This window comes from Terrapene carolina, unplaced genomic scaffold (genome assembly GCF_002925995.2).
Source record: "Terrapene carolina triunguis isolate 2854851 unplaced genomic scaffold, T_m_triunguis-2.0 Scaffold105, whole genome shotgun sequence".
Taxonomy (NCBI): domain Eukaryota; kingdom Metazoa; phylum Chordata; order Testudines; family Emydidae; genus Terrapene; species Terrapene triunguis.
In genome coordinates, this window is record NW_020664456.1 from 2,195,159 (window position 1) to 2,220,530 (window position 25,372).

Below are 25,372 nucleotides of genomic sequence, written 5' to 3' on the forward strand. Positions count from 1 at the left end.
GGGGTGCAGGGTTGGGAGGGGCGGTTTGTGGGCAGTGGAGTGCTGCAGGGTAGGGATCACAGCTCTGGGGTGCAGGTTTGGGAGGATTGGTTTGTGGGCAGGCAGGTGGGGCGGTGTGTGGGTGCAGGGTGGGAATTGCAGCAGTGAGATGCAGGGCCGTATGTGAACAGTGGGGGAGAGTGGTGGTGTGTGGGCAGTGGGGTGCTGCAGGGTCGGGAATCACAGTGGTGGGGTGCAGGGTTGGGGGGGCAGTTTGTGGGCAGGGAAGTGCAGCGGGTTGGGGCGCTGTGTGGGGATTGCAGCAGTGAGGTGCAGGGGGGTGAGGGGCTGTGCTGGGCCAGGGGGTGCAGAGTGGAGGGGCTCACAGCTGCGGAGCGATGGGAGGGTGCATGGAGGGGTCCCACCAGTGGCGCCTGCCGCCGAGGGCACGGTGCGGGAGGGACGCTGTGAGCACCGCGTCAGCCTCCCCACCCCACAGAGCTCCGCCCCCCCCGAGTGCTAGTACCACTGGGCTCCGCCTATCGCGCATGCGCATAGCCGCCGAGGGCTTTGCTCGGTCTGACCCTGTCCCTGGCATTCCATTAGCTCCGCCCCCGCCCTGGGTCACATGGTAGCGTCAGGAAACGTTCCGGTTGCCACGACAACGGCGTCGTTCCTTGCGGGCGGGGCCGAGCTAGCGGCGCGGCGCATCCTGTGCGGGCCCGGAGCCGCCCTTCCCCCTCCGGCCAGGGCCCCGGGCAGCCCCCCGGCCCGGCCCCCCCAATGCCGCGGAAGGCGCTGGTCTGCGCCCTGGAGCTGGAGCTCCGCTCGGTGAGTGGGCGGGGGAGGCCGGGCCGGGCGCCTGCCCCCAGCGGGACCCCGCGCGGCGGCCGGGGATGTGCCGCCGCTGCCCAGCGGGGAAACTGAGGCACGGGAAGGCCGCGGCCGCACGCCCCAGGAGCTGGAGTCCGGCGCGCATTGCCCTCTGCTCTGCCGCCGAGCTGCTCGGTGACCGGGGCTGTGGTTCGAGCCGGCCCCCGGGGGCAGCACCTGGGCCGCCATCCTAGCAGGCCTCTTCGGCCCCGCCCTGCCGCGCGGTGATGGGCTGCGGCGCCGTTAGTTTCAACCTCCTCCCCTGGCCGCCCTCGCCTGGCCCGGCCCCCTGGCGGGCTGAGCGCAGGGCCCGAGGGCCCGAGTCTTCCTAGGGAGTGAACCCGCTCAGACCGGGGGCGCTGGAGACCTGGGGGGGGGATTGAATTAGTTTAGGCTGCTGGTATTTCTGATGGCTAGGGCCCTGCCAAATTCATGGCTGTGAAATCTGGTCTCCTGTGAAATCCGGTCTGTTGTGTGCTTTTACCCACTCTTATACAGATTTCAGATATATTTAAAGATAGACTTTACATACCTGGGTAGTGTCATATCCAGTGATGGATCACTGGCTAATGAGATCAACACACGAATAGCCAAAGCAAGCCAGGCACTTGGCTGTCTGCGTGTCAAAGTTTTAAATCACCGCGACATCCGGATGTCAACAAAACTGCTTGTGTACAGAGCTGTTGTTCTGTCATCTCTTTTGTACGGGTGCGAAACATGGACACTATATAGGCGTCACATCAAGCAGCTCGAAGCATTTCACATGCGCTGCCTCCGCAACATCATGAAGATCCGCTGGCAAGACAAAGTGCCCAATCTCGAGGTCCTTGAGAGAGCCCAGATGACAAGCATCGAAATGATGATCATGAAGTCACAGCTACGTTGGACCGGTCATGTCAGCTGCATGGATGCCAACAGAATCCCCCGTCAGCTTCTGTATGGTGAGCTCTCCCAGGGCATCCGGCATATAGGTCGTCCACGGAAACGTTACAAGGACACCATCAAAGCCAATCTGCAGTACAGCAGTATCAAACCTAGGAACCTTGAGGACGCCGCCAGCGACAGAACACAGTGGCGTGCAACAGTCAGAAATACCTGCATCGCCTTTGAGGAAGACCGCTGCCAGCATCTACAAGAGGCACGCGAACGACGTCATAGAGCATCAGCAGCGCACAATCCACTGACCGCGAACTTCCCATGCACCATCTGCAGCAAAATGTGCACCTCTAGAATTGGCTTGTACAGTCACCAGAGGGCACACCATGAGACCAACAACTGATGATCTGCACAGATTTGTCATCATCGGATCGATGGACTACCAAGATACAGATTTCGGGGGGGAGACCAGCGTTTCTCAAATTGGGGGTCCTGACCCAAAAGGGAGTTGCAGGGAGGTCATGGTATTGCCACCCTTACTTCTGTGCTGACTTCCAAGCTGGGTGGCTAGAGATTGGCGGCTGTTGGTCAGGCGCCCAGCTCTGAAGGCAGTGTCCTGCCAGCAACAGTGCAAAAGTAAGAATGGCAATGCCATACCATGCTGCCCTTACTTCTGCGCTGTTGCTGGTGGCTCTGCCCTCAGAGTTGGTCAGGCCAGGAGCTGCCGCTCTCCAGCTGCTCAGCTCTAAAAAAACAACAAGGAGTCTGGTGGCACCTTAAAGAGGTCTTTAAGGTGCCACCAGACTCCTTGTTGTTTTTGTAGATACAGACTAACACGGCTACCCCCCTGATACTTGCTCAGCTCTAAGGCAGCGCCGCCACCAGCAGCAGCACAGAAGTGAAGGTAGCAGAACCGCAACCCCCCCTAAAATAACTTTGCAAACCTCCCCTCTTTTTTGAGTCAGGAGCCCTACAATTACAACACCATGACATTTCAGATTTAAATAACTGCGGGGAGGGATAGCTCAGTGTTTTGAGACTTGGCCTGCTAAACCTAGGGTTGTGAGTTCAATCCTTGAGGCGGCCATTTAGGCATCTGGGGAAAAAAAAAAAAAAAATCTGTCTCAGGATTGGTCCTGCTTTGAGCAGGGGGTTGGACTAGATGACCTCCTGAGGTCCCTTCCAACCCTGATATTCTATGAAATCATGAAATTTATGATTTTTAAAATCCTATGACTGTGAAATTGACCAAAATGGATCGTGAATTGGGTAGTGCCTTACTCATGGCAATCATGCAAGGGAAGTGATCAATTTTTTTCTGGTAGAAGCTCCTGCCCTGCAGTTTCTCCTTTGGACTAAAATGTTGTTTTAGGTAAAAGGAGGAGTGGAGACGGCTATATTTTACCCTATACTTGCCTGGATACAAGTGTCAGTAGCAGTGTAAATGGTGATGTTTTCACTTTCATCAGCTGGAAGTAGTGTCATCTGATTCAATTGTGTGCAGTGCAGGACATGCCAGGACTAAATACAATTGGAATTAAAATCCATATATTTCTCCAGGTGACTACTGTGAATTGAGATGTTATGGAGGAGTCATGTGACCTCACCTGTGACTGCTCACAGTAGCATACCCATATTCTGATTTACTCAACATAACCGTCTCTTCCCATGATCCCCAACCATAATTTGTAGACCTTTGGAGACACCTTGCGTGCCAGCTGGCAAAGTGAGGTTGGGATTATGGTTGACTCTGCATGGTCAGTGCTCGCTTTGATCTATAGGTTATATTAGCCCACTGGTTCCTGAATGCACTTTGCACAAAGGAAAATCCTGGATGCCATCTAAAATATGAAAACGCATTGTCCTCACATTGTCAGTGAGAGCCTATGATGAAAATGGAGCTGGTGTTTTTTGGTTTCTGATTTGTTCCTACTGCTGGTAATTGCATGTTTGCTCTAAAACAGCCACATGACCATGCACTTATTATGAGATGAAGGATGGGGAGGGTACTAGCTTTCCTACAGTTGTTCAGGGATGGCAGCTTGGTAGGTTTCATATCAGCCTGTATCTATGGCTGTCTGATTAAAGATGACCTTCCCCCCCCCCCCCTTCTCCCCAAAAAAGCCCTTTTTGGCTGCTGGAAAGAAGAACTAGTATTTTCTCTCGGTTCCTCCTTGAACCCTGGGTTCTGGGTGCTGTAATGGGGTGTGGGGAAGGGTAGCCCCTACTTCCTCGCCTCTGGCTGCTGCAGTTAGGGATATTTGCTACTCTTCCCACCCTCAAGGTTCCAGGTTGCAATCAAAGGAGGCTTTTTAGTTATGTCCACCAGCCTCGGTTCTGAATGCGCCTTCCTAGAGAATAGCTCCAGTGCCTGCCTTTGATGCTGCCCATACCTTTCCCAAGGAGCCGCAGAGTGAACTTCACCTGATTCTTCATTTCACTGCCAACTAGAGAGTTCTTACCTGCAGCAACATGCTGAGTTACTAGAGCTGTGTGTCTGCAGGCTAAGGAAGTTAGTGTTGCACCTGTTCACATTCCATTCACATTTGGAAGGTTACCTTTGCAACCGTATTGGCTAACACCTCATTGTAAGTGAAAACTCTGTAGGAGTTGATGGGCATTGTTTGTCCTTGACACTGAGAGCATCTTATTTGTTAGTAGAGAGTAGGCAAGTGGATTTTTGAAGCCCTGAGTCTGGAGTTAGTTAAATACACACACACCACAGTCCTAAAACTGCATGTAAACTCAAAGAGCAGGACTCCCCTTGAAAGGAGATCATGGTTCATTATAATATGCTGTCCCCTTATATGAAATGAGTTTGGTGGGTCTCATTCCATTTCTTATTGGATGCCTATTACATCACAAGACCACTGTGACCACACATTTTTGGTAAGCTTGGCACAGAAGCCACAAATTGAATGAGCATGGATGCTGATCTAGTTTGTTACTGTATCTTTACTGGTAGTCCCTCCAGGTCTGTTCTGAGATCAGTTTGGGGATAGCACTGCCGCTCCCCTAACTGTACTTGTCTTGGGGATAATATTAACATATTTGTACATAGCATGTCACAAAGCATAGAGTAAAGCTGTCCATTGTCCTTAAGCAATGCAATCAAATAGGGGCTTCAGCGTAGTTGCCAAGGTCTGTGCAGCTCCATGTGACACATTATGGAAATTATTTAGTGAGTTCAAATGTATATTTGTAATTCACTGGTATATACCCATAAATTGGCTTTAAAAATTGTAGATTTAGTGCTTTTGCAGCTCTGCTAAATGAAGCCCTTAGTTTGTCTACAGGGCAGCAGAAGTGCAAGTTTCCAGCATACCCGAACGATGATCTGGGAAGAACTTCATTTTTCTGGCAAGGCAAAATGGGAAACTGGATGAAACTTGGGTCTGTCGGACTGAAGACTTGGATTCTGTTCTCAGCTCTGCCTTCAGTGACCTCCTTCAAGCTTTCTTTTTTCTTATCTGTAAAATGGGGGAATGCTAGCTGCCTCCTCTAAGGTAAAGATATGAGGCCTTGGTTATAAGGGTTGTGACGTGCACAGAAATATTAAGAACATTCAGTTGAAGAGCTGAGACAAACTCATTGTCTCTTAGCTTGTAGTTCAGGGAATCTTCCCCTAGGCTACAGGGGGTTGCATGGGGAAGTCTCTCTTGCATTCATACTTACGTATGCATGAGTTTCATGCAAGAGGTGTAATACTTGGCAAGTCTGCTTCTATCTTTAGGACTATTAACCTGGTGCCTTTCATCAGAGATAATAGCTCTTGGAGGGGGAAACCTTTTGCTTAGCTAATATATATTTTAACAGACTTTCTTGTTTAGACCATAGGTCCCCATTAAATTCCACAAATCCAATGCTTAATTTGTGCCAGGCGTGAGCCCCGGCACCTTTAGGGTTGGCCGTTCATAGCCCCAGCACATCTGGGTTTGCTGCGTCAGTTATGAATGTAAAAAAAATTGCTTGAGCCCCGGCACCTCTTTCATTACAAATTAAGCACTGCACAAATCCATCGGCTTTAACCTCCATAACTTCTTTCATTCAAGGATTATTTTTCTGTGATATATGAAGAATCTTTCTTTAGGTCCAGTAGGCATTCCTCATGCAAAATGTTCATCTGAGAGAAGGAGAACTGTAGCAAACATACCTCACTTCATTCCTGTCACTCTGCTCCCTTTCTCCTCTAGCTGGCAATTGAAAATCTGAGCACTGCTTCTCCTGCAACCTTGTGTTGCAAGAGGCAACCTCACATTTATAATACTGTGATAATATGAGAGCAGCATAAACTGAAGTGAAAGGTGACTGGGAATTCTCTAGCTGGATCACACAGCAGAACCATCAGAATTGGAGAAAATAACATATAGCTGTGGGGAAGAGATTTGTGTGTGTTCTTAATGCGAGAGAACAGCTGAGAATTGTGTGATGTACATCACAGCTTGAAAAAATGTATGAGATGCTCACTCGCCAGAGAACTAAACCCATGAGTTAGAAATAGATGTGAAAGACAATGCAGTGGCCACCCACCAGCAATATCCAGGAGTATCTCTCTAGTAAAAAAGTCCAGTCTCCCTTTGGTACTCCTGCGGTACCCAAACTTTCCAACATAAGGAATTGCATTGGCAACTTTGCAGGAGCCCAAGAGCTACACTTAATTCCCACATACACTTCCATAAACTTAAAAAATCCAACCCTAAAACAAATGTACCTTTCTTAGGCAGATTGAATTAGTTCACAAGCAATAAAAACTACCAGTTCATCAGCTGAGTCCTCACTGCTGGGAGGCTACATTTTAGGACTTGGACAGCTTTTGGCTCTTGGGACGTGTTTTGGATATCTCATGTGTCATTGGTTGCTCAGTATAACCCTTAGTGATTAAATGATGTGGATCGTGAACACCAGCAGCTATTATAAAGTGTGACCTTAAGATTGGGGAGTCAGGTTCAGCTGTGGCTGAAGTTAATGAAGCTGTGACTGCTTACGCTAGGGGAGAACTTAGTCCTAAATATTTTAAAACGATAAGTATTTGCCTTACTATAAGTAAGTACAGCTAGAATTACTTTAGAAAAGGAGGGTGTGCCACTGAAATATGTTACGATATGGTTCCCAAGCAAACAACTATTTTCATCTTAGCCCATTCTATTTTTTCTCCCAAATATAACCATTAATTCTAATGCTGAAGCTCAAGTTTGTATAATAAATATGTTGTTCTTCCAGATAACTTGCCCTGGAGTATTGCTGAAAGACAAAAGTGAGCTCTATCTCAGCGCCTGTGTATTTGGACAGTACAAAAGGACTCAATGTGTCCCTGCAGCATTTCCACTCTTCTTAGAAGAGAAACTAGTATTTGAAAAGGTATGAGCATAACATCAGACATGAGCATTGAAAAAACAAAGAACCAGAATCCCCAAACACAAATGATCAAACCGAAAATGGTATTGTATTACTACTAATTTCAGCAGCTCTTCAACACAAAAGACATTTGTTTTTTCAATATAGATATGGTAATTTCAAATAAATTTGTGAGCATATGACCATAGTATATCATGAGGATTTTTAGGTTTTTGTTTGTTCTTCTTTTACGAAATGACCTTTTCCCCCCCAATAGTTCCTCTTAGTTCCTGCCAAGTGTTATGCTTCTTAAATGTAGGTCAAAATGGAAAATAAAAGTAGGGAATAGGGAGAAGAATGAAAATTAAAAATCACAAAGTTAGATTATAAAAACTATCGGTAGCAAAAAGATGGAATATGAGCTTGGGCTTTCTGGTGACAGCTCTCTCCATATGAGCTGTTCTTTCCTGGTTTGATGTCGCAAGAGTCCCCTTGATGGCACTATAGCCTTGTAATTTACCGTTGCCTATCACCTTTTCTGTGTCCCTACTAGTTTCATTGTGAGTGCCATAGGAATAATGAAATTCTGTACCTTACAAACATGATTCCGGTTTTTGACTACTCATGAATAACAATACTTTGCATGTCTCTAGTGCTTTTCATCCAAGTATCCCAAAGCACTTTCAAAGACTGACTAATTAAGCCTCAACAACACCTTTGTGAGATAGGTAAGGCATGGAGAGGGATAATTTCACCCACCATTGAAAGGCAAGGTGGAAATGGAACATAGCAGCTATTTAACAGTGCACAACTAGAGTACAAAACAGCTTAGGACAGGAAGTGCTGATTACTGTATTCAACTGAAACTGAGGGAGAAATCTAGGTGTATTTATAGAGTGCAATTTCTTAAGTAGGAATTTAGCCAGAGCAGTGGGAATAACATCCATGCTCTTACAAATAGTGTCATTTAATAGCTTGAGGTATTCAGGCTCTCTACTTTTACATCTTCAAAAGTTTGGTACCTCCAGCAGTAGGGTGTCCCTCAACAGCATGCTGAGGCAGTGGCTCAGTATTGAATCAGTGGGAAGAGTGCCAGCTCCTGAACGTCCAACACTACTGTCTGCAGCTAAAATTGCTGTTTGCCCTCTAATTGGGTGTGATGTTTGTTTACAAATCTCATTGAAAGATTCTGTAATGCTACAGTCCATATTCTGAAGATGAAAACTTAGCATATTGTCAATAGAGTACAATTTAGGCATACTTTGCAACTGTTCAGCAGAGTTGTTCTTCTGCAGTTTAACTATAACTTATTCATCTATTTTCCCCTAGAAATTATAATAAACTAGTCACTATTTTAGCAGGACTTGCAAAAATGTTGTAGAGAGCTGCTCTTCCTGGCTTTACAGCAGTAGTTAGTGAATGAACGGTATTCCCAGGGTGGTGCTGACATGATCAGTAATAGTTATGCACAAACAAGAATGTAATGGAAATGTGCCACATTATTTTTAGTTCAGTTACAAGTGCCAGAAGAATTATCAACATTATACAAATGGAAAGAAGAAAAAACAAAAGGGAGAATAATTCTATTGTCAAATATCTAAGAAAATTGTGGGATTGCTCAGTGTAGAAAACCCAATAATTAAAAAAGCTGCTGACATTGTCCCTTTAATCTTTTTCAGTTAAAGATGAAAAATGAACTTTTCTAACAAGATTAGCTATTTGTCTTTTATATTGCTGAAATTTGTGCAGACTGCACTTGCATGTTCATGTGATTGGCTCACATAATTTAGATGGAGAGGAAGAATCTTGAAATGGTTAGAAATCAGCTGACCAAAAGTGCCGTCTTTCTAAGAAATAGATTCTGTCTCAGTGCCAGGTTATAATTTCAGTTTTCTGTTATTTTCCCTATGGGGAATAGTACTGTTTGCAATAATCAATCAAAGGCAAACTTTAGTTTTCTCTAAGCACAGCTTTTATTTCTGATCAAATGTGTCCATTACATTGTTTTTAATCTTTTGTTTTAGGTATTTACTGATGTAGTTGATCCTGGAGAACTTGTTGAGCTACTTGAATGTAGGTTTTGCTTTTTATATACATTATATTGTATGCACCTAGGGCTAGATCCTCAGACAGAGGGCTTAGGCTCAGCATTGTGGTGCCTAATATGTAGGCATTCTGTTTCCCAGCAGAATTCATGGCCACGAGTTTGGTGCTTGGACTCTGTATAGAATGCAGTTAAGTCCCTTAAAAATAGTCATGGGGCAAAAGAAAACGAGAGACTCTGTCTCCTAGTGGTTAGTGCTCTTTCCGGGAGACTCTGGTCCAGTCCCTGCTTCAAGGAATATTTAAGTATTTCATATAAAGTAGAACAGCTTTAACAGAAGAGATTGAGAGCCCTGCATGAGCTGGGTTCCGAGCTGCTCAGCAGTGTCAGGATTTAAACAGTTTTGCTCATGCCCACAGTCACAAATTTAGATGCTTAAGGGACTTTACCAGTGGAAACTTAGGGGTCTGGTTAATTTAGGTTCCTATGGGATTATGTGACCACTGAGCAGGGGTTTTAGAGGATCTAAAGTTTGAAACTTGGGTGCCTAAAATGGCATTTAGACACCTGAATCCCTTTGTGGATCTAGCCCTTGGTGGCTAATATATTAATAATATGGAATCTAAAGATATTTTTGAGAGTTGAGGGGTTAGATAGGAAAACATTCTTACTATCTCTTTGAAACACTAGTGGCTTAAGAATGATCTGCTACAAATATGTGTGATCATTCAATGAAATACTCATTGCTCAATGTGTGATCCTTCAAATGTGAGCCTAGGAAATGCGATGGCTTCTTTTGATAGTAATAACTTACCAGGAATATAGATAAATAAGAGGTCACTTCCAGAAATCTCTAAATTATACATTTCTTCTAGTGTATTAAAGAGAGCGAAATTTAAAACAGTTAAAAATGTAGCTTATTCACATACAAAGACTTCAAGAACTCAACAAACTGACCACATACAGCAAGCTCTGTTCAAATACACCTCTACCCCGATATAACGTGACCCAATATAACACGAATTCGGATATAACACGGTAAAGCAGTGCTCCGGGGGGGGGGGGCGGGGACTGTGCACTCTGGTGGATCAAAGCAAGTTCGCTATAACGCGGTTTCACCTATAACGCGGTAAGATTTTTTTGGCTCCCAAGGACAGCGTTATATCGGGGTAAAGGTGTACTTTGAACTTCACTGAGTGTTTTACCTTGTCAAGTGATTGTGATTTTATTAAACAGAGTGACTCCACAATGAACAATGTTGCCATACATTGAGCATGATGAATCATATTAAAAAAGTATTGTGCCTGAACTAAAACTCCAAATCTAGATCCCCTTAAACAATGCAAGAATTATAGTCCAAAACAGGATCCAAACTTCATGGCTTCTCTGTAGTCTCTTCAAAGCATTGAATCCATCTACTGCCAAACTTGACAGTGTCTGTTATAAGCTTGAGCCAATAATTTATTATTTGCATTATGGTAGTGCCTAAGGACTCCATTGTGTTAGCTTAGATTTGTAGTATTCATATAAAGTGTTCATAATCTGCTCTTATTATTGGTACATCATAATTGTACTTATTACATTAGCCCATACATTGTTGAGATGTTTAAATCAGTGAATGGTTGCTCTTTTACTTTGCATATTAAAATTACTTCTGATCATAGTTTATTTTTTGACTTACGAAAAAACTTTTTTTCCTTTCTAGTTGACACTGCAGTACTTGAACTAATACAACTTGTTCCTCCAGGTATTGTATCAATCTCTTCATAAATTATGCAGTTTAATAGGTGAATTTCCATGAGGACGTACAATCATTTTTCTCAACATACAAACCATGTAGAAAGCTCTTCAACAAATAGTCCTCTGAATATAAAATGTTAATAGATCAAGAGGATCTCATTTTTGAAAGAGAATAAAGCTAATATTGAAATGTTCCATTCTCAGGCTTACAAAAGTGATAATACTTTAAAAATTGAAAATAAACCGAAATCACTCAATGCACACTTATTAAAGGCATCAAAATTCACTTGTGGTGTGTCTGCCTGTGAGGTTTCAAAGTGCATAATCTTGTTCTCAAAATGACACTTTTCTTTTATTTTAATGGTGACCGCTGGGGAAAACCCTTATCCACGCTATAAATATTGTAGGTCTCTGGGGAGAGGTGAAGATAATAAATAATGATTTGTCATATTTCTGTTATAGGTTTGTGTGATTATAAAAAATCTATCTTAATGAAATTCAAATGTTCCCATGGATAATCTAAATCTGCATTTGAAGCAGGACTTGTTTGAGAACTATGGAATTAAAAGCACCCATAGTTACAGGCCCTTAATAACACCACAGCAAGCAAGAAAATACTTGTTTCTCTCAGTGGCTCACTGGGATATTTATACAAAGAAACAAACTGAGTATGGATTTTGTTGTTGTGGGAGCGTAGGAGATTTTAGAAGGAGAACGTTAATTTCAGGGGCTCTGAGATAGTAATGGACGTTTGGAAAAGTGACTGTGGTAGAACAACTTGAAAGTTTTATATAAGCTATCTTGTGTTTTTTCCTTAAAGAAAATAGAACAAGATTTGAGGATCTTGAAATACTCTTTTTGATTGTACCTAAATTCCTTTCTGACAGCTGGCTAAATCTCTGATTAACAACCATAATTGTTCTGTAATACAGAATAACAGATGTGAGGTTGGCTACTGTTAGAAAACCGTTGGCTGTACATAGGAGAGGAAGAAGGAAAGAAATTGAAGAAATGTTGTAGGAAAACCTTTTACATGTCTCTTAGTGCAACAAAGGCAGTCTGATTTACATAAATTTGATACAGTATTGAGTAAAAGCTGCTTAAGGGCCCAATCCTGTGCATTCTTACTATCGGGCATAGTCCCACTTTAGTCAATGGTCTTATGGCCTAGTATAGTAAGAGTTTACTCTTAATTTTTAAAGGTAAAAACTTGTACTAGTTTCGGCATAGTCTTGTGCATGTGTGTCTACACTGTATAACTGTTTCCCAATACATTAAGTACATATTTCCTTTTTAGTGGGAGAAATTCTAGCCACTTATGAAGAAAATACAAGAGATTTCCTGTTCTCTGACCCTAAGCTTACTCGTGGGCACCATGGTTCAGATCGTGAAGTTTTAATGAAGCGGTCTTCTAGTTTTACAGTAAGTGCATACTGTGTATGGTACTTATGATACAGTGTGTTTCACAGGAACAGCTTCGTGAACTACCTCAAGCCAAAAGTGATTACTTTTGACAGATAATTCAATACCTGAAATGGCAAGTCCTAATCCAAGGCTGAACTTTGTGAAGATAGAATATGTCTGCTGGAAATGTTATTTTAACTTGATGTGCAAACAATACTTGTATAATGTGAACAAGTTAGTATCTAGATTGCTTTGATATATAGTACCATAGCCTTTATTTCTTCTTTTCACCCATCCAGTGGATGGGAAGCTAGATTTACGACCAGCAGGAACCATCAAATTTTACAGCAGTTGAACTATGTAACAGGGTAACTCTCTCCCCCACTTACTCTTTTTGTTGCATTTTGTCTCCAGTTACATCGGAAACCCTCTGGGTGAAGGTCCGTTGATCCATCTGTTTGTACAGCACTGTGTGCAGTGTGTCTCCAGCACTCATTGGGGCTTAAGGGATCTCACACAATAAGAATGAATAATCATAACCTGTATTAAAACTTGGTTTAGACACTGTTATAGCTTTGGTTGTCCCTTCTAGAACTTGTCAAACTCTCTTTAGCCTCCGTTCACATTGACTGGCCAAGCCATTTTAGAAACTAGCCACATGTAGGCTTTTAAAAAAGCCAGAATAGCTGAGGGGTGATTGACAAAGTGAACAGAATGAATTAGCATTGATCTTTTGTAGCTGCGGGCTCAAATGTACACTAAATGAAAATAAGTTTGGTCTCAGCCTGCACCTTGGTAGGCATTTAAAGCTGACGATTCTCAGATGGGAACGGGATAGTCCTGAAAGCAACTTTAAAGGAGATATCATTAAAGTGACAGAACACTGGGATTGGGATGATTTGGGGCTCAATTGACCTGTCAGTTACTACTAGATTTCTTAAATTCATGATTAAAGGTCAAAAATGGCTTGCAGCTGGTACACTGTGCCCCATAAGGGCAACCTGAAAATCACCCTGTCAGTTACAAATAGAGGTGACAGGTTTCAGAGTGATAGCTGTGTTAGTCTGTATCAGCAAAAACAACGAGGAGTCCTTGTGGCACCTTAGAGACTAACACGTTTATTTAGGCATAAGCTTTTGTGGGCTAAAACCTACTTCATCAGATGCATGGTGTATATATATTATAGTATATATATTACAGCACATGAAAAGATGGGAGTTGCCTTACCAAGTGGTGGTGGGGCGGGGGGGGGAGGGGTGTCAGCGTAACGAGACAATTCAATTAACAGTAGAATACCAAGGGAGGAAAAATCACTTTTGTAGTGGTAATGAGGGTGGCCCATTTCAAACAGTTGACAAGAAGGTGTGACAGTAGGGGGAAATTAGTATGGTAAAATTAGGTTTTGTAATGACTCATTCACTCCCAGTCTTTATTCAGGCCTAATTTGATGGTGTCCAGTTTGAAATTATTTCCAGTTCTGCAGTTTCACATTGGAGTCTGAGCATACTTCATTTGAATGACTTGAGTAGCAGAGATGGGCTTATGATGATAGGTTGTATTTGAATGAACTTTGTTTAAATGAACATTTAGTTGGGTGAGTTGGAATCCAAATAGGTGTGTGTAAGCGATTTCTCCTGTGCCACAAAATTGTAACATCATGTGATGCAATTTGAAGCCTGCTTATAACCAATCCAGATCTGGACCAGGAGTGTTTTTATGTCAAAATTCAATACACAGCTGCACCTTGTTTTGGAAGGTTCCACAATAACTTCTCTATACATAGCTTTTTTTTTTTAGCATCCTATCTGCATGTTATCAAATATATTTAGTTTGATGATAGATACAATATAAAAGCAAATCATACTGCATTAGGGTAACTTCTAATATTAATAGGAAGGTTTTTTTCCCAAAGAAAATAGAGTCCTATTATACATTGTTGTTTAGGACTTACAGTAAATATTTGATGGTGGAGTAGTATTAAATATGAAACTTATTAGAATTTTTTTTAATTAAAATTTGGAATTCTTTAATTCCATTGAAAAGCTAGTTCATGTCTCCCCAAATTCTTTATGGTAAATCAAATGTATTTGTATTTGTATTCATTTTGAAAGGCTGTCTACCTCTTTGTGATACAAGTGTCCAGATAGTTGGCTTTTTGCAACAATCGCTGTAATGAACCATAGTAGTTCAGCTGTGCTTTAGGGCCTTTGATTCTTGTTGAGGTGTTGAGCAGAGCCAGCTGGGGCATTGGCAACTGCATAATGAAGCTGTAGCAGCCCTAAAAAGACTGGAATGATGGAATGGAAAAAGGTGCTCCAGTCTCTCTCACCCCCAGGAAAGTATGTGGAGCAGTTTAGATGGTGAAATCCGTTCCTGCAGAAGCATGTGTACCTCCTCCCTCCCAGAAATATGGAATGGTTTAGAAGGTTAATGTGGGTAATGACTGTACCCCAAGAATAATTTAAACAATTTGCGTCTCCTTTCTCTAGCTGATGGTTTGGGCAGCCATGAGGGAAACAACCTCCCATTCAAAACCAAGATGAAAGAGTCTCAAATGTTCCTTCCCAGATCCCCATCATACCAGCTGTGTTTCCTTTTGGGTGGGTCTCCCTCTACTCTCTAAACTGCTTCAGATTCCTGAGGTTTGGAATGATGGGTGCTTCTGCCCCGCCCCTTTGCTCTCTTCCCTCTTGGGTGAAGGGTGTTCCTAAGCTGCACCAGTAAGATATACTTGCTGTTCCGGTGGGCAGCAATCAATGTATGTAAATTTTATTGCAAATGGTAAAATATTAATCATGATCTTGAGAACCAAAAGTACTCACCTTATTTCCACACTAGTCAATTGAGTTCTTCCCACAAGAAAAGTTATAACAAGCTGCCGTAATAAGTGTATGTGACTGGTTCGGTCACAGAGATCCCCTTGGGACTGTCACCTGATATGCTGAAATTACCTCTGAGCCATTTTTTCCTGCCAGCTTGGGACTCCAGAACCCTGCCTTGTTGAGCCAGACACGCTAGCCTGCTGCAACACAGACCCAGGGTCTGGGCCACGCCCGCAAAGCTGCAGACTTTAACTAAAAATAGCTCAGCAGGTTACTTGTCTGCAGCACCAGACACCCAGCTCCCAATGGGATCCAAACCCCGAATTAAATTTATACAGGGTAAATTCATAAATTGTCCGCCCTCTATAACACTGATAGAGAGAGATGCACAGCTGTTTGCTCCCCCAGGTATTAATTACTTACTCTGGGTTTATTAATAAACAAAAGTGATTTTATTAATTATAAAAAGTAGGATTTAAGTTTCAAGTAATAACAGGCAGGACAAAGTAGGTCATCAAGCAAAATAAAGCAAAAACACACAAGTCAAAGCCTAACACATTAAGAAACTGATTACAGGTAATATCTCACCCTCAGAGATGTTCCAATAAGCTTCTTTCACAGGCTAGACTCCTTCCTAGTCTGGGCCCAATCCTTTCCCCAGGTACAGTCCTTGTTAGTTCCAGCAGACATCTCAGGTGGTAAGCAGGGGTTTTCTCATGACTGGCAGCCCCCTTTGTCCTGCTCCACCCCCTTTTATAGCTTTGGCACAAGGCAGGAATCTTTTGTCTCTCTGGATCCCCACCCTTCCTACTAAATGGAAAAGTACCAGATTTAAGATGGATTTCATTATCCGGTGACATGGTCACATGTCACTGTAAGACCCTTAGTCTCCATTCTTCCTGGGTTGGCCCACGCATACACAGGAAGGCTTGCAAGTAAATAAACCATTTACAACCAGTTGTCCTAGTCAAGGGGAGCCATCAAGATTCTAAACTACCATTAGTGGCCCACACTTTGCATAATTACAATAGGACCTCAGAGTTATACTTCATATTTCTAGCTTTAGATACAAGAATGATATATGCATACAAATAGGAGGAATATATTCAGTAGTTTATAACCTTTGTTATGATACCTCACAAGAGACCTTTTGCATAAAGCATATTCCAGTTACGTCATATTCAGACTCATAAGCATATTTCCATAAAACATATGGAGTGCAAGGTCACAGTATATTTGACTGATAGCTGTGCTACAGTAGTGCTTTGATGCCCAGTAACTTTTTCTTGTGTTAAAACTAAAGGTAGCAAAAGCAAGGTTACTGTTCTGGACTTCAGCTAGGCAGTGACAAGCAGTGTCTGATTAGCACTGCTAATCTGCCAGTTGGAAAGAATCCGAAGATTAGAAATCAGAACTCCTCCAGAAAGCTGGCACTTGTCTGATAATGTCTCTAGCTAAATGTCTTACAAGGCTCACAACACACAATAAGAATACAAGGCATTCCTGGAGTTCTCTCAGAACAATTTTATTTCTTTTTTCCTGCTCCGGTGTTGTCCTGCTGATGCTTTTGCTGATTCTTCAACATTTCTGTGCAGACCTCACCTCTAAGAACATGATTAACCTGCTCTGATTGTGACTGCTTATATAACGTACTATCTTCTCCCTCTGTGAAATATTTGCAGCATCACTTAAACAGACCTTTTCTCCCCTCCAGTATCTTTCATTAGGGTCCCAATTGGGGAGCTGTTTTTTTTCTTTTTAAAAAAAACAGACTGCTTTTCCTCTTACTGCTAACAGTTGTAAACCTGTCATCTGATGCTTCCAAAGTTCTTTAGAAGCATTAACTAGCTTTACGGTGTTCCCTTGCTCTAGTTCATTTTATACCCATTTGACAGCTGGGTAAACAGTTGGCACAGAGAGGCTGAGTAATTTGCCCAAGGATGCCTACACCCTCAAGCCAGTGGCAGAGTAGTGAGTAGAACAAAGGAGTTGAGACTCTTTGTCCTCTCTTGCTGCTAGTCTGTCGGGTTTTCTGAGGCATCCATTACTATAATACCTAGGTGCTAGTCCAAACTTGCTCTCAAGAAACTGTTTCTCTGTTGAACAAATGTCTAAAGTTTCTGTAATAATTCTTGGTCTCTTTAAGAACAGTAGGCACTCTACTGAGGCTTTTCATAGAGATGTATTAATTCTAATTTTCTCCTTTTTAGACAGTTGATAATTCATGTAGATAATAAAAATGAGTGCTGATTAAAGAAGGTCAGCTTTAAGATGTGTTTATACCCTGTGGTTTGACTTTTTCACTAAAATTAACCACTAGATTGAATTTGTCACCATCCATGGCTCTGATGGTTGTCATTGCTAAAGGTAACGAAGATCAGGTTGGGCTTTTTTGTCTCTTGCACTTCTGATTTCAGTACTCTACCTTGGGGCCAGATCATGCCATCTCATGGAGGGTAGGGAAATCAGTGGCGTAGGCATGGGGGAAGAAGGGGCAGAGAAAGGTCTCACTCATGGAGTTCCCCCAAAATTCTTAGGGTGACGGAAGCAGGGTTCACAATGGAAGAAGGCTACCTTGAAATCTCGGATGATCTTGGAGATCTACTGGGGAAGAGGTCCTTTGCCTCCATACTGAATCCAAAGCCCCTCTGTCTTTCTGTGGTAGTACACCTTCTCTACCACCTGTGACAGTGCCCAGGACCCCCAGGCTGTCCTGCAGAATGTCCCAGCCCTCACCCTCCTGTCTCCCTCTCCCCACCATTTCCATGTTCAGATACCTAGACCCAAGTGTCCTCTGCAGGTCTGGGGATCTGCACATGGATAGATGTGTGGTGCTTGGAGGAGCTGGGGGATGAGGTTCCCTAGGGACAGCCAACCCCTAGCTCTCTTCTGCACAGCTGAGAAAAATGCATGTGTAGATGGGTCCCTCTGTCCCTTGATCTGCAGAACATGGTATGGCCCTTAATTCTGTATAAATTTTTTTCTAACATTATACACAGTCAGTGAATACCAAAAGTTCACATATAAGTAAATAGAAAAACATTAGTTTAGCACAGGGGGTCGGCAACCTTTCAGAAGTGGTGTGCCGAGTCTTCATTTATTCACTCTAATTTAAGGTTTCGCGTGCCAGTAATACATTTTAACGTCTTTAGAAGGTCTCTTTCTATAAATCTATAATATATAACTAAACTATTGTTGTATGGAAAGTAAATAAGGTTTTTAAAATGTTTAAAAAGCTTCATTTAAAATTAAATTAAAATGCAGAGCCCCCTGGACCCGGGCAGTGTGAGTGCCACTGAAAATCAGCTCGTGTGCCGCCTTCGGCATGCGTGCCATAGGTTGCCTACCCCTGGTTTAGCATAAGCTACAGAAACCACAAGCAATAATGTGTTTATAAATAAGTTTGCAAAGTCAGTAGGAATAAAACTTGCAAAGCATTACTTGAATTTTTATTGATGTTGTAACATGACATGAAAAATCTTTAAAACTGCTTTTGACAAAGAAATATATTGAAATAAAAGTCAGACCTTAATTGTTGTACAAAAGCAATGTAATCATCTGTAATTGAATTGTCAGAAATGCAAATGTTATCTTCTTGACATTTACCATTGCTGTTCTGTCTTTTCTAATTATCTTTATTAAAGGCTGAAATTAACAAAGGAAATGGTTTAAAATTAGGAATGGTTTGTTACATTAGGTGACATTTATTTCTTTGATACCCTTTATCTTTAGTTGGAGCTTGATGTTCAATTATTGTCTCTCTTCTAGGGAATTGCACCAAAATTGAGATTTTCTACCAGCTCCCTTATTACAGAAAGCCTGTTAAGTTCAGGAAGGATTCATGTGCAGGTTAGCATAATTTAACTGTTTGTGATTTAATTTCCAGATTTAAATTGACAGCTGCGCTGTCAAATGTTTGCATGTGCTACTCCCTACAAACTTTTTTCATCCTTTTGTTTTGGGTAAAACAGTTGTCAGAGGTGCTTGACAACTTGATTAAATTTTTAATCAAGCATGAGTAAAGAGAAGGCTAGGTGCTGAGAGTTCCTCCAATACGAAACAATTAACAGTTGCCATATCCTGTGATCAGCTGAGGGGCGAGTCCCTGATGTGTGTGGCGTCGGGAAGATGTCTTCTCGTCATTATCTAACAGTAGCTGGGTGAACCTGGAGATGACAAATTATTAAAAACAAAACAAACCAATACATAAAGTATAATTGTAATTATCTCGAGAAATTATTTTTGTAATGGAGATGAAGACTTCATTTTAAAAAACAACAAGGAGTCTGGTGGCACCTTAAAGACTAACAGATTTATTTGGGCATAAGCTTTCGTGAGTAAAAACCTCACTTCCTCAGGCGACCATCAATTTGTCAATCAAATAGCCACCTGAAAATTATGAAACAATAAGTAATACTTTAGATGCCCTAACTGAACAGACTGGAGGAAACTATTTTTCTGCAATTTGTTTACTTTGTGTGTTTGACAGCATTTTGTGTATAGTCAGTTTCACTGTTTTGAGCCTCCGTTGGGCTTCCTGTCTTATGCACTTATATGATGACATCACTCTTTTCCACGTTGTTCAAAATGGTGTTTATTAGTAATAGCGACAGCAAAACTGAAAATGAACAGGCGGTAGGCAGGAATGTGCACAGAGAGCGAAAGGGGTAGCCTGTGAATTTTTGGGTGGTGGTGATGATGTTGGGTCTATCCTTAAGCAGGGGAGCAAAATAAAAAAAAAACCCTTATCAACATTTTTAAAGGAGGATTTTTTTTTTTTAAAAAGGCACATTCTATTAGAAAACTGAACGCTTCTAAACTGATAAACCTAAAAAAAAAAAAATCAAGTTGACATTGTCACTTTAAAGAGACGCTGTCATACTGGTGTTTTTCTGAAATGTATATAGCATGTACTTGAGAATTTTAATGTACTAAAAGGTACCTGAGATTCTTAGCATATATAGTCTTAAACATGTAAACGTGAGTGCAGATGGAAAGGCAAGCAATAAACATTGAATACAGCCCAGTTACTCTAGTCAATTTCTGTTTCAGTTCTTATGCACTGATGTAGTGCAGTTGCATTGCATATGCACCAGAATATTGTCTGTCATCTCTTTTTATTTTAAAAGGAAAAGTAATTTCCAAAGGAAAGTCATAAAAAATATACAAAATGAAATACCAATAAAATAAGGTATTTGGAGCCAAACTTTACCTGAAATTCCAGTTCATTATACTGTGACATCAAAGCCAAAATGTGCCATTGAGAAAGCGTTCAAAGCATAGCCTTTTTTCCTAGCATGTCTCAAACTATAAAGCTTGTAGAGGCAGCTGAAAGATGACTTTGTGCTGAAATGACAAAAGAGTGATAATGTATTTCAAATTAAACTTCAGTACTGAAAGCATTAATCTTGACAGTTGACTTTTAAACTGGTAAGTGAAGAAGTTAATAGTTCGGGCTGGCTCTTTTCTTAATAACTCTTAGTTTGGTATTGCTGGTTACAAAAGAATTGTGGCTTGTTAATATACCATGCGTGTCACAATGTGGTATTTTTAAAGCTTGTGTCAACTCTGAGCTAGACCCCTATGCTGGAATTTTAAATGGTCTCCAAACTTTGCCTCCAAACCCTGTATTTGTGGATGCAAAAAATGCCATTTTTACAGGCAAATGTTTTGGTTTTGCATTTGTATTATATTATTGGCATAACTGAAGAGGAACACTGGAAAGTGGGTCCTTAAAGTTGTATTATTATAGCTTTTGGCTAATAGCCTTTTCTTTAACAAAATACCCCAGTAAATTCCCCATCTTTCAAGAAAATGCATTTTTCAAAGCAGTTAACTAATTATGAATCTCTGGTCAGCTTCTAAAATGCATATAATTTAACCATAAACAAGAATTCAGTCTGTTGCCATCCACTGTTTTTTAAAAAATAGGCAGATTTATTTAACCTTACACTCAGAAAGGTAAAAACTTGAAAATATTTTACAAAAAAAGATGGTAGCAAGTTGAGCAAATATTTTCGAATCTGTAAACTTTTAATCATATATGCTAGGCAGAGTTGTCATTAAATGAACTAAAGTAACATAATTCAACTTAATTTTATATAGTGTCTTTAGCACCAACTGTGTGAGCAAGCTAATTGGATAAATATCAGGCACTTAACCTTAAAGTCTGACATTTAACAATGTGCATTTTATCCTTCTCCTGGTTTTAAGCACATTATTTTAAAAGGACCATCTCTGCTTTTTTTCTAAATTGCTGTGTGATTATAGTTTTGTTAGGGTAACTTGAACTGACATACGTCTATTTCTGTCGGAGATGTTGGTTCCCGCTTTGCAGATGTTTGTTTGCTGTATTATCAGTAGCAATCTTTGCTCGGCATGCTGTCAAGCCACATAATTTCTCTTTTCACTTTAGGATAATTTGGATCGGGTGCATCATTCAACACCAAATGGAAGATTACAAACAAGGTCACCAAAGAAAAACACCCCTTCACCTGAGAAAAACAGGCACTGCTTAGCAACAAAGAACTATGAGCAGCCCACAATAGCTTCTAAATCACGATCTCCATCTCCATACACAAAAAGACGAATGTGTGAGCTATCAGAAGAAGCCAGACAACGACTGGCCCATTTAAATCTGGGGCCTTTTGAATTCAGAAGAGAAACCGATAAACCTCCATTTGTAGTTAGACATGTATGTATTCTCTGCAAAGTGTTTCCCATTTAAGCTCAGATCAAACATTATTCTTTTGCTAAATATTACTCCCCAAATCCTAGTTTATATGAAAAATCTTTTTTTCTCCTAAACAGCCTGCTACATAGTGATTTAAATGTAAAATTAACTAGAATAAAAGTCCTTTTGTCAGCGTTGGTAACTGACAAGGATCAAACTCTTTCATGAATACCATGTTTAAATTCTGAGTGCCCATTCTTTTTCTTCTAGCACACTGGACAGCATAATAGGTGCATAATTCAAGTTGGAAGTAATTGGTATTAGTATTAAAAGTGGCTGAGTAGGATTTGAAAAGAGTGTAGTGACTTTATGAAAAGTCAGACTCCCTCCTTTGTACCTTTCTTTACGTTATCATCTTGTCTTTGAAATTGTCCCTTTACTAAAATATAAACTTAATCCTTCAAGTTCCTGAGCATTCTGACCCTGGTCTAGCAAAGCACTTATGCATATGCTTAACTTTAAGTATGTGGGTCGTCCTGCTGAAGTCAACAGACTACACTTGCTTAAAGCTAAGCATGTTCTTAAGTATTTTGCAGGATTGGGGCCAGAGTGCTTAACATCTTGAAGGATCATGTTGTTTGATATGTACTTTGTTAATTTTCTTTTTTCTTAATATTTCCCATGATCACTATAAACATCTACCTTAAGAATCCAACCTTGAAAGATTGCAGAGAGAAAGAGAAATTGGGCTCTTTTGTTTCTGTGCTATGATATCAGGGCTTGCGTGCAATTCCAGCGATCTTATCTGCCACATTACCTGATTATCTTAGTTACTTCTCTGATTATTCCTTTTTTTTAGCTTATTACTAATTAATTCATTAGCATATGTTGTCAAACTCTGGAATTCACTTACAAGTTTTTTCTTTTACTCCTAGATACCCTTTAGAAATTCAGATGAGCCTTAAGCAACCATTAATCTTCATCCTACCGCTTATCGTACTCCCATGGATATTATTTTTTCTTTTAACTCAAATTAGTCAATTCTTCTGTTTCTGATCTATAGGTGATGTTCACAGTGTAATTACAGCACCTTTACATGACAATTGCTGATTCTGATTACTGACTACTTTTGTGCCTCTTCTACAAAAAGAAAATGTGTATCTGCTGCATTCTTTTAATGTACCATATCCAGACTTCCATTACCTTTCTGATGTGATAACACTCCTTACGGGTATCTTTAAGGCTGGGGTCTTCTTGGACTGGGAATTCTGTGTGTTACATTAAGATCAAAATTTGAACTTGCTAAAACGTTATCCTTTAATTAGGAAGAAGAGCAACGCTTTAAATATCTTGGTAAGATCTGAACTATTTCTGGTAAATATTAGATATCTAATTTGTAGTGAATGCAAAAAGGAAGGCCTTTCCTTTTCTCCTGTTATGTAACTGGTGCCTGTAGCAGACTATCTGTAACAAAGCTGCATGTTTGGCAAAATTCAAAACAAGAACTTGTATTTATTAGTTACTTTGAGTTACTGTAAGAAGGTTCTAGTGGATTTGCATCAATATATAAGACAATAAGTTACGTCTTGTTCTGCTGCGTGTCACCCTCGCACCTCCTTTCTGGTTTGCTTTATAATTTCTCATCTAAGGGTTTTCATAACTATGTTCTTACAGTATTGTCTGTGTATATGTAATAATACTACATTTACACAGACAAAATTCTGAGAATAACTTCCTAAATATTATCAAAAATCGTAAATTTATAAATTGAACCAGAAAGGAGCAGAGGTGTAAATACAGGAGACGGAAAGATAATTTAATTTATTTGTGTGTATGTGGTCATATAAAAAGTTTATCTCCAACACTAAACGTTTTAACAATGTTTTGGCTCCAGATTGAACATCCGAGCCCCACTGTTGATGTTCATACTTGGCGTCCCACCAGAGACAGTGGACGAGAAGGTTGGTCCAGGGTATCTTATGGTAGGTATTGACTTGTGTATCTCGTCTTAGATACTCATGTTCCATACAGCAGGTTAGGCTTTTTAACCCCTTAGTGTGGAAAGACTGTCCTTTCTTCCTAGGATTTAGCCAGGACGCTGGGATGAATGAAACTACTGTTATAAAAAAAGTGGCTTAGGATATCTAATTACTCCAATGATTGGGTCCTTAGTTCTGTATCATCTGAAAACAGTGTGTCCCCCAACATAGGCTGGTGCCTTGGTAAAGTACAGCCTACGCTAGCAAGGAGCAAGGCACGGAGAACCCGGGGAGAGACACTCACAGACCCTGGCTTGGAAACCTGCAAATGCCTATTTGCTTGAATAAAGATGGCACTGGAGAGGGCACTCCAAGCACTAGGCCTGAGGAGCCCTGACAACCCGAACAAAAATCCCTAATACTCACTCTGAACTGTAACTATTTTTAAGCCTCTGTACCTAGGATATCTGCAACCTTTCCCTTTCCTGCCAGCCAAAGTAAAATACTCTTTCACTTAGCCATGTGTCTGATTGGTTATTGGGACCCACCAGGCCTAGCTGCTGAAGCCCCTGTAATGCTTGCCTATGAATTTCAGTACATCCGGCGTGCTACTGTTAGCCTACAGGGTTGGTGTACTGGGCAGGGAAAATAATTACGTATCTTCATATGCACTGAAAAATACTGGCCTTCTTACAGTGTTGGCTATGCTTTGCCATTTTATTTAGCTTCTGATCTCTTATTTCCCATATGCATGACATGGATTATTTGTTTTGTTGCTTCCAGTAATCCATGGATTAAAGTTAGAATCCTTTAGTGGAGAGCTATGTTGAATCCTCCTTCCATATAGTATATTTCCACAGCCTTGGAGATTCCCTGTCTGTCTCAAGTAAAATTAGGGAAGGTGGTACTTTAAAACATGGTTTAATTTGTTCAGTATTCCTCATGTATGAGAGCATGAATTGTAGTGAACTTCATCGGTATTTATGTGTACTTCTATTTACATTTTATTGTGACTCCTCACTAGTAATACCTTCATTGCAATTCACTATGAATTAAAGGTACTTTGCAGTTTGCCCATAGTGGAAGGACTGGAGGCTCCAGATGTAGAGATTGGGATGCAAAGCCTTTCACCTCAGGGTCATAAACTTGAATCTGTTGCAGTTTGATAATATCAAAGCCACGTTACCACCTTAGAGGCATCAAACACTTATATGAAATGAGTTAGTGGTCTCGGGCCAGTCACTAGGGGACTGAAATCTACCTCAGAAAAGAGTTGTCACTTCTAACAGTCATAAGATTCCATTGGTAGAGAGCAACCCCCTGCCTATGTCCTGGGGTGTAACAGTTATAAGGATCAGACTTCTAAAAAATACAGATTCCTGGAATCAAATGTTCTAATCCTAGAAATGACAGCTCGGTCCTCTTTCATCCTTCTGGAGGTAGCTAACTGAGTCCACGCAGTTTACTGCATGTATATATTGATCTTTTGGATGAGACTGAAAACTGGAGGTCTTGTCTGCTTTCTAGGAGGGGATTTAGAAATTTGGTTACTTGGTTGCACCCCCAAATTAGATACTAAATTCATTTTGTGCCTGCAGAATCAGAGACAGTTATTGAAAAATTGGCTCTACAGATACTATAGCGCTTT

The 25,372-nt window shown here is 41.1% G+C and overlaps 1 protein-coding gene across 1 annotated transcript in view; it reads left to right on the forward strand.

Annotated features, from left to right (window-relative positions):
- The first annotated feature begins 755 nt into the window (after positions 1 to 755).
- The window catches only part of LOC113406571 (spermatogenesis-associated protein 6-like), a 61,165-nt gene continuing 36,548 nt past the window's right edge, over positions 756 to 25,372 (forward strand). Inside the window, exons 1-8 of the mRNA XM_026651893.2 lie at positions 756 to 810; positions 6,949 to 7,086; positions 9,087 to 9,135; positions 10,812 to 10,853; positions 12,144 to 12,268; positions 18,841 to 18,921; positions 21,488 to 21,766; positions 23,640 to 23,727. Of these exons, the coding sequence (XP_026507678.1) occupies positions 763 to 810; positions 6,949 to 7,086; positions 9,087 to 9,135; positions 10,812 to 10,853; positions 12,144 to 12,268; positions 18,841 to 18,921; positions 21,488 to 21,766; positions 23,640 to 23,727 (850 nt within the window). The 5' untranslated portion in view covers positions 756 to 762. The remainder of the gene's footprint in view (positions 811 to 6,948; positions 7,087 to 9,086; positions 9,136 to 10,811; positions 10,854 to 12,143; positions 12,269 to 18,840; positions 18,922 to 21,487; positions 21,767 to 23,639; positions 23,728 to 25,372) is intronic.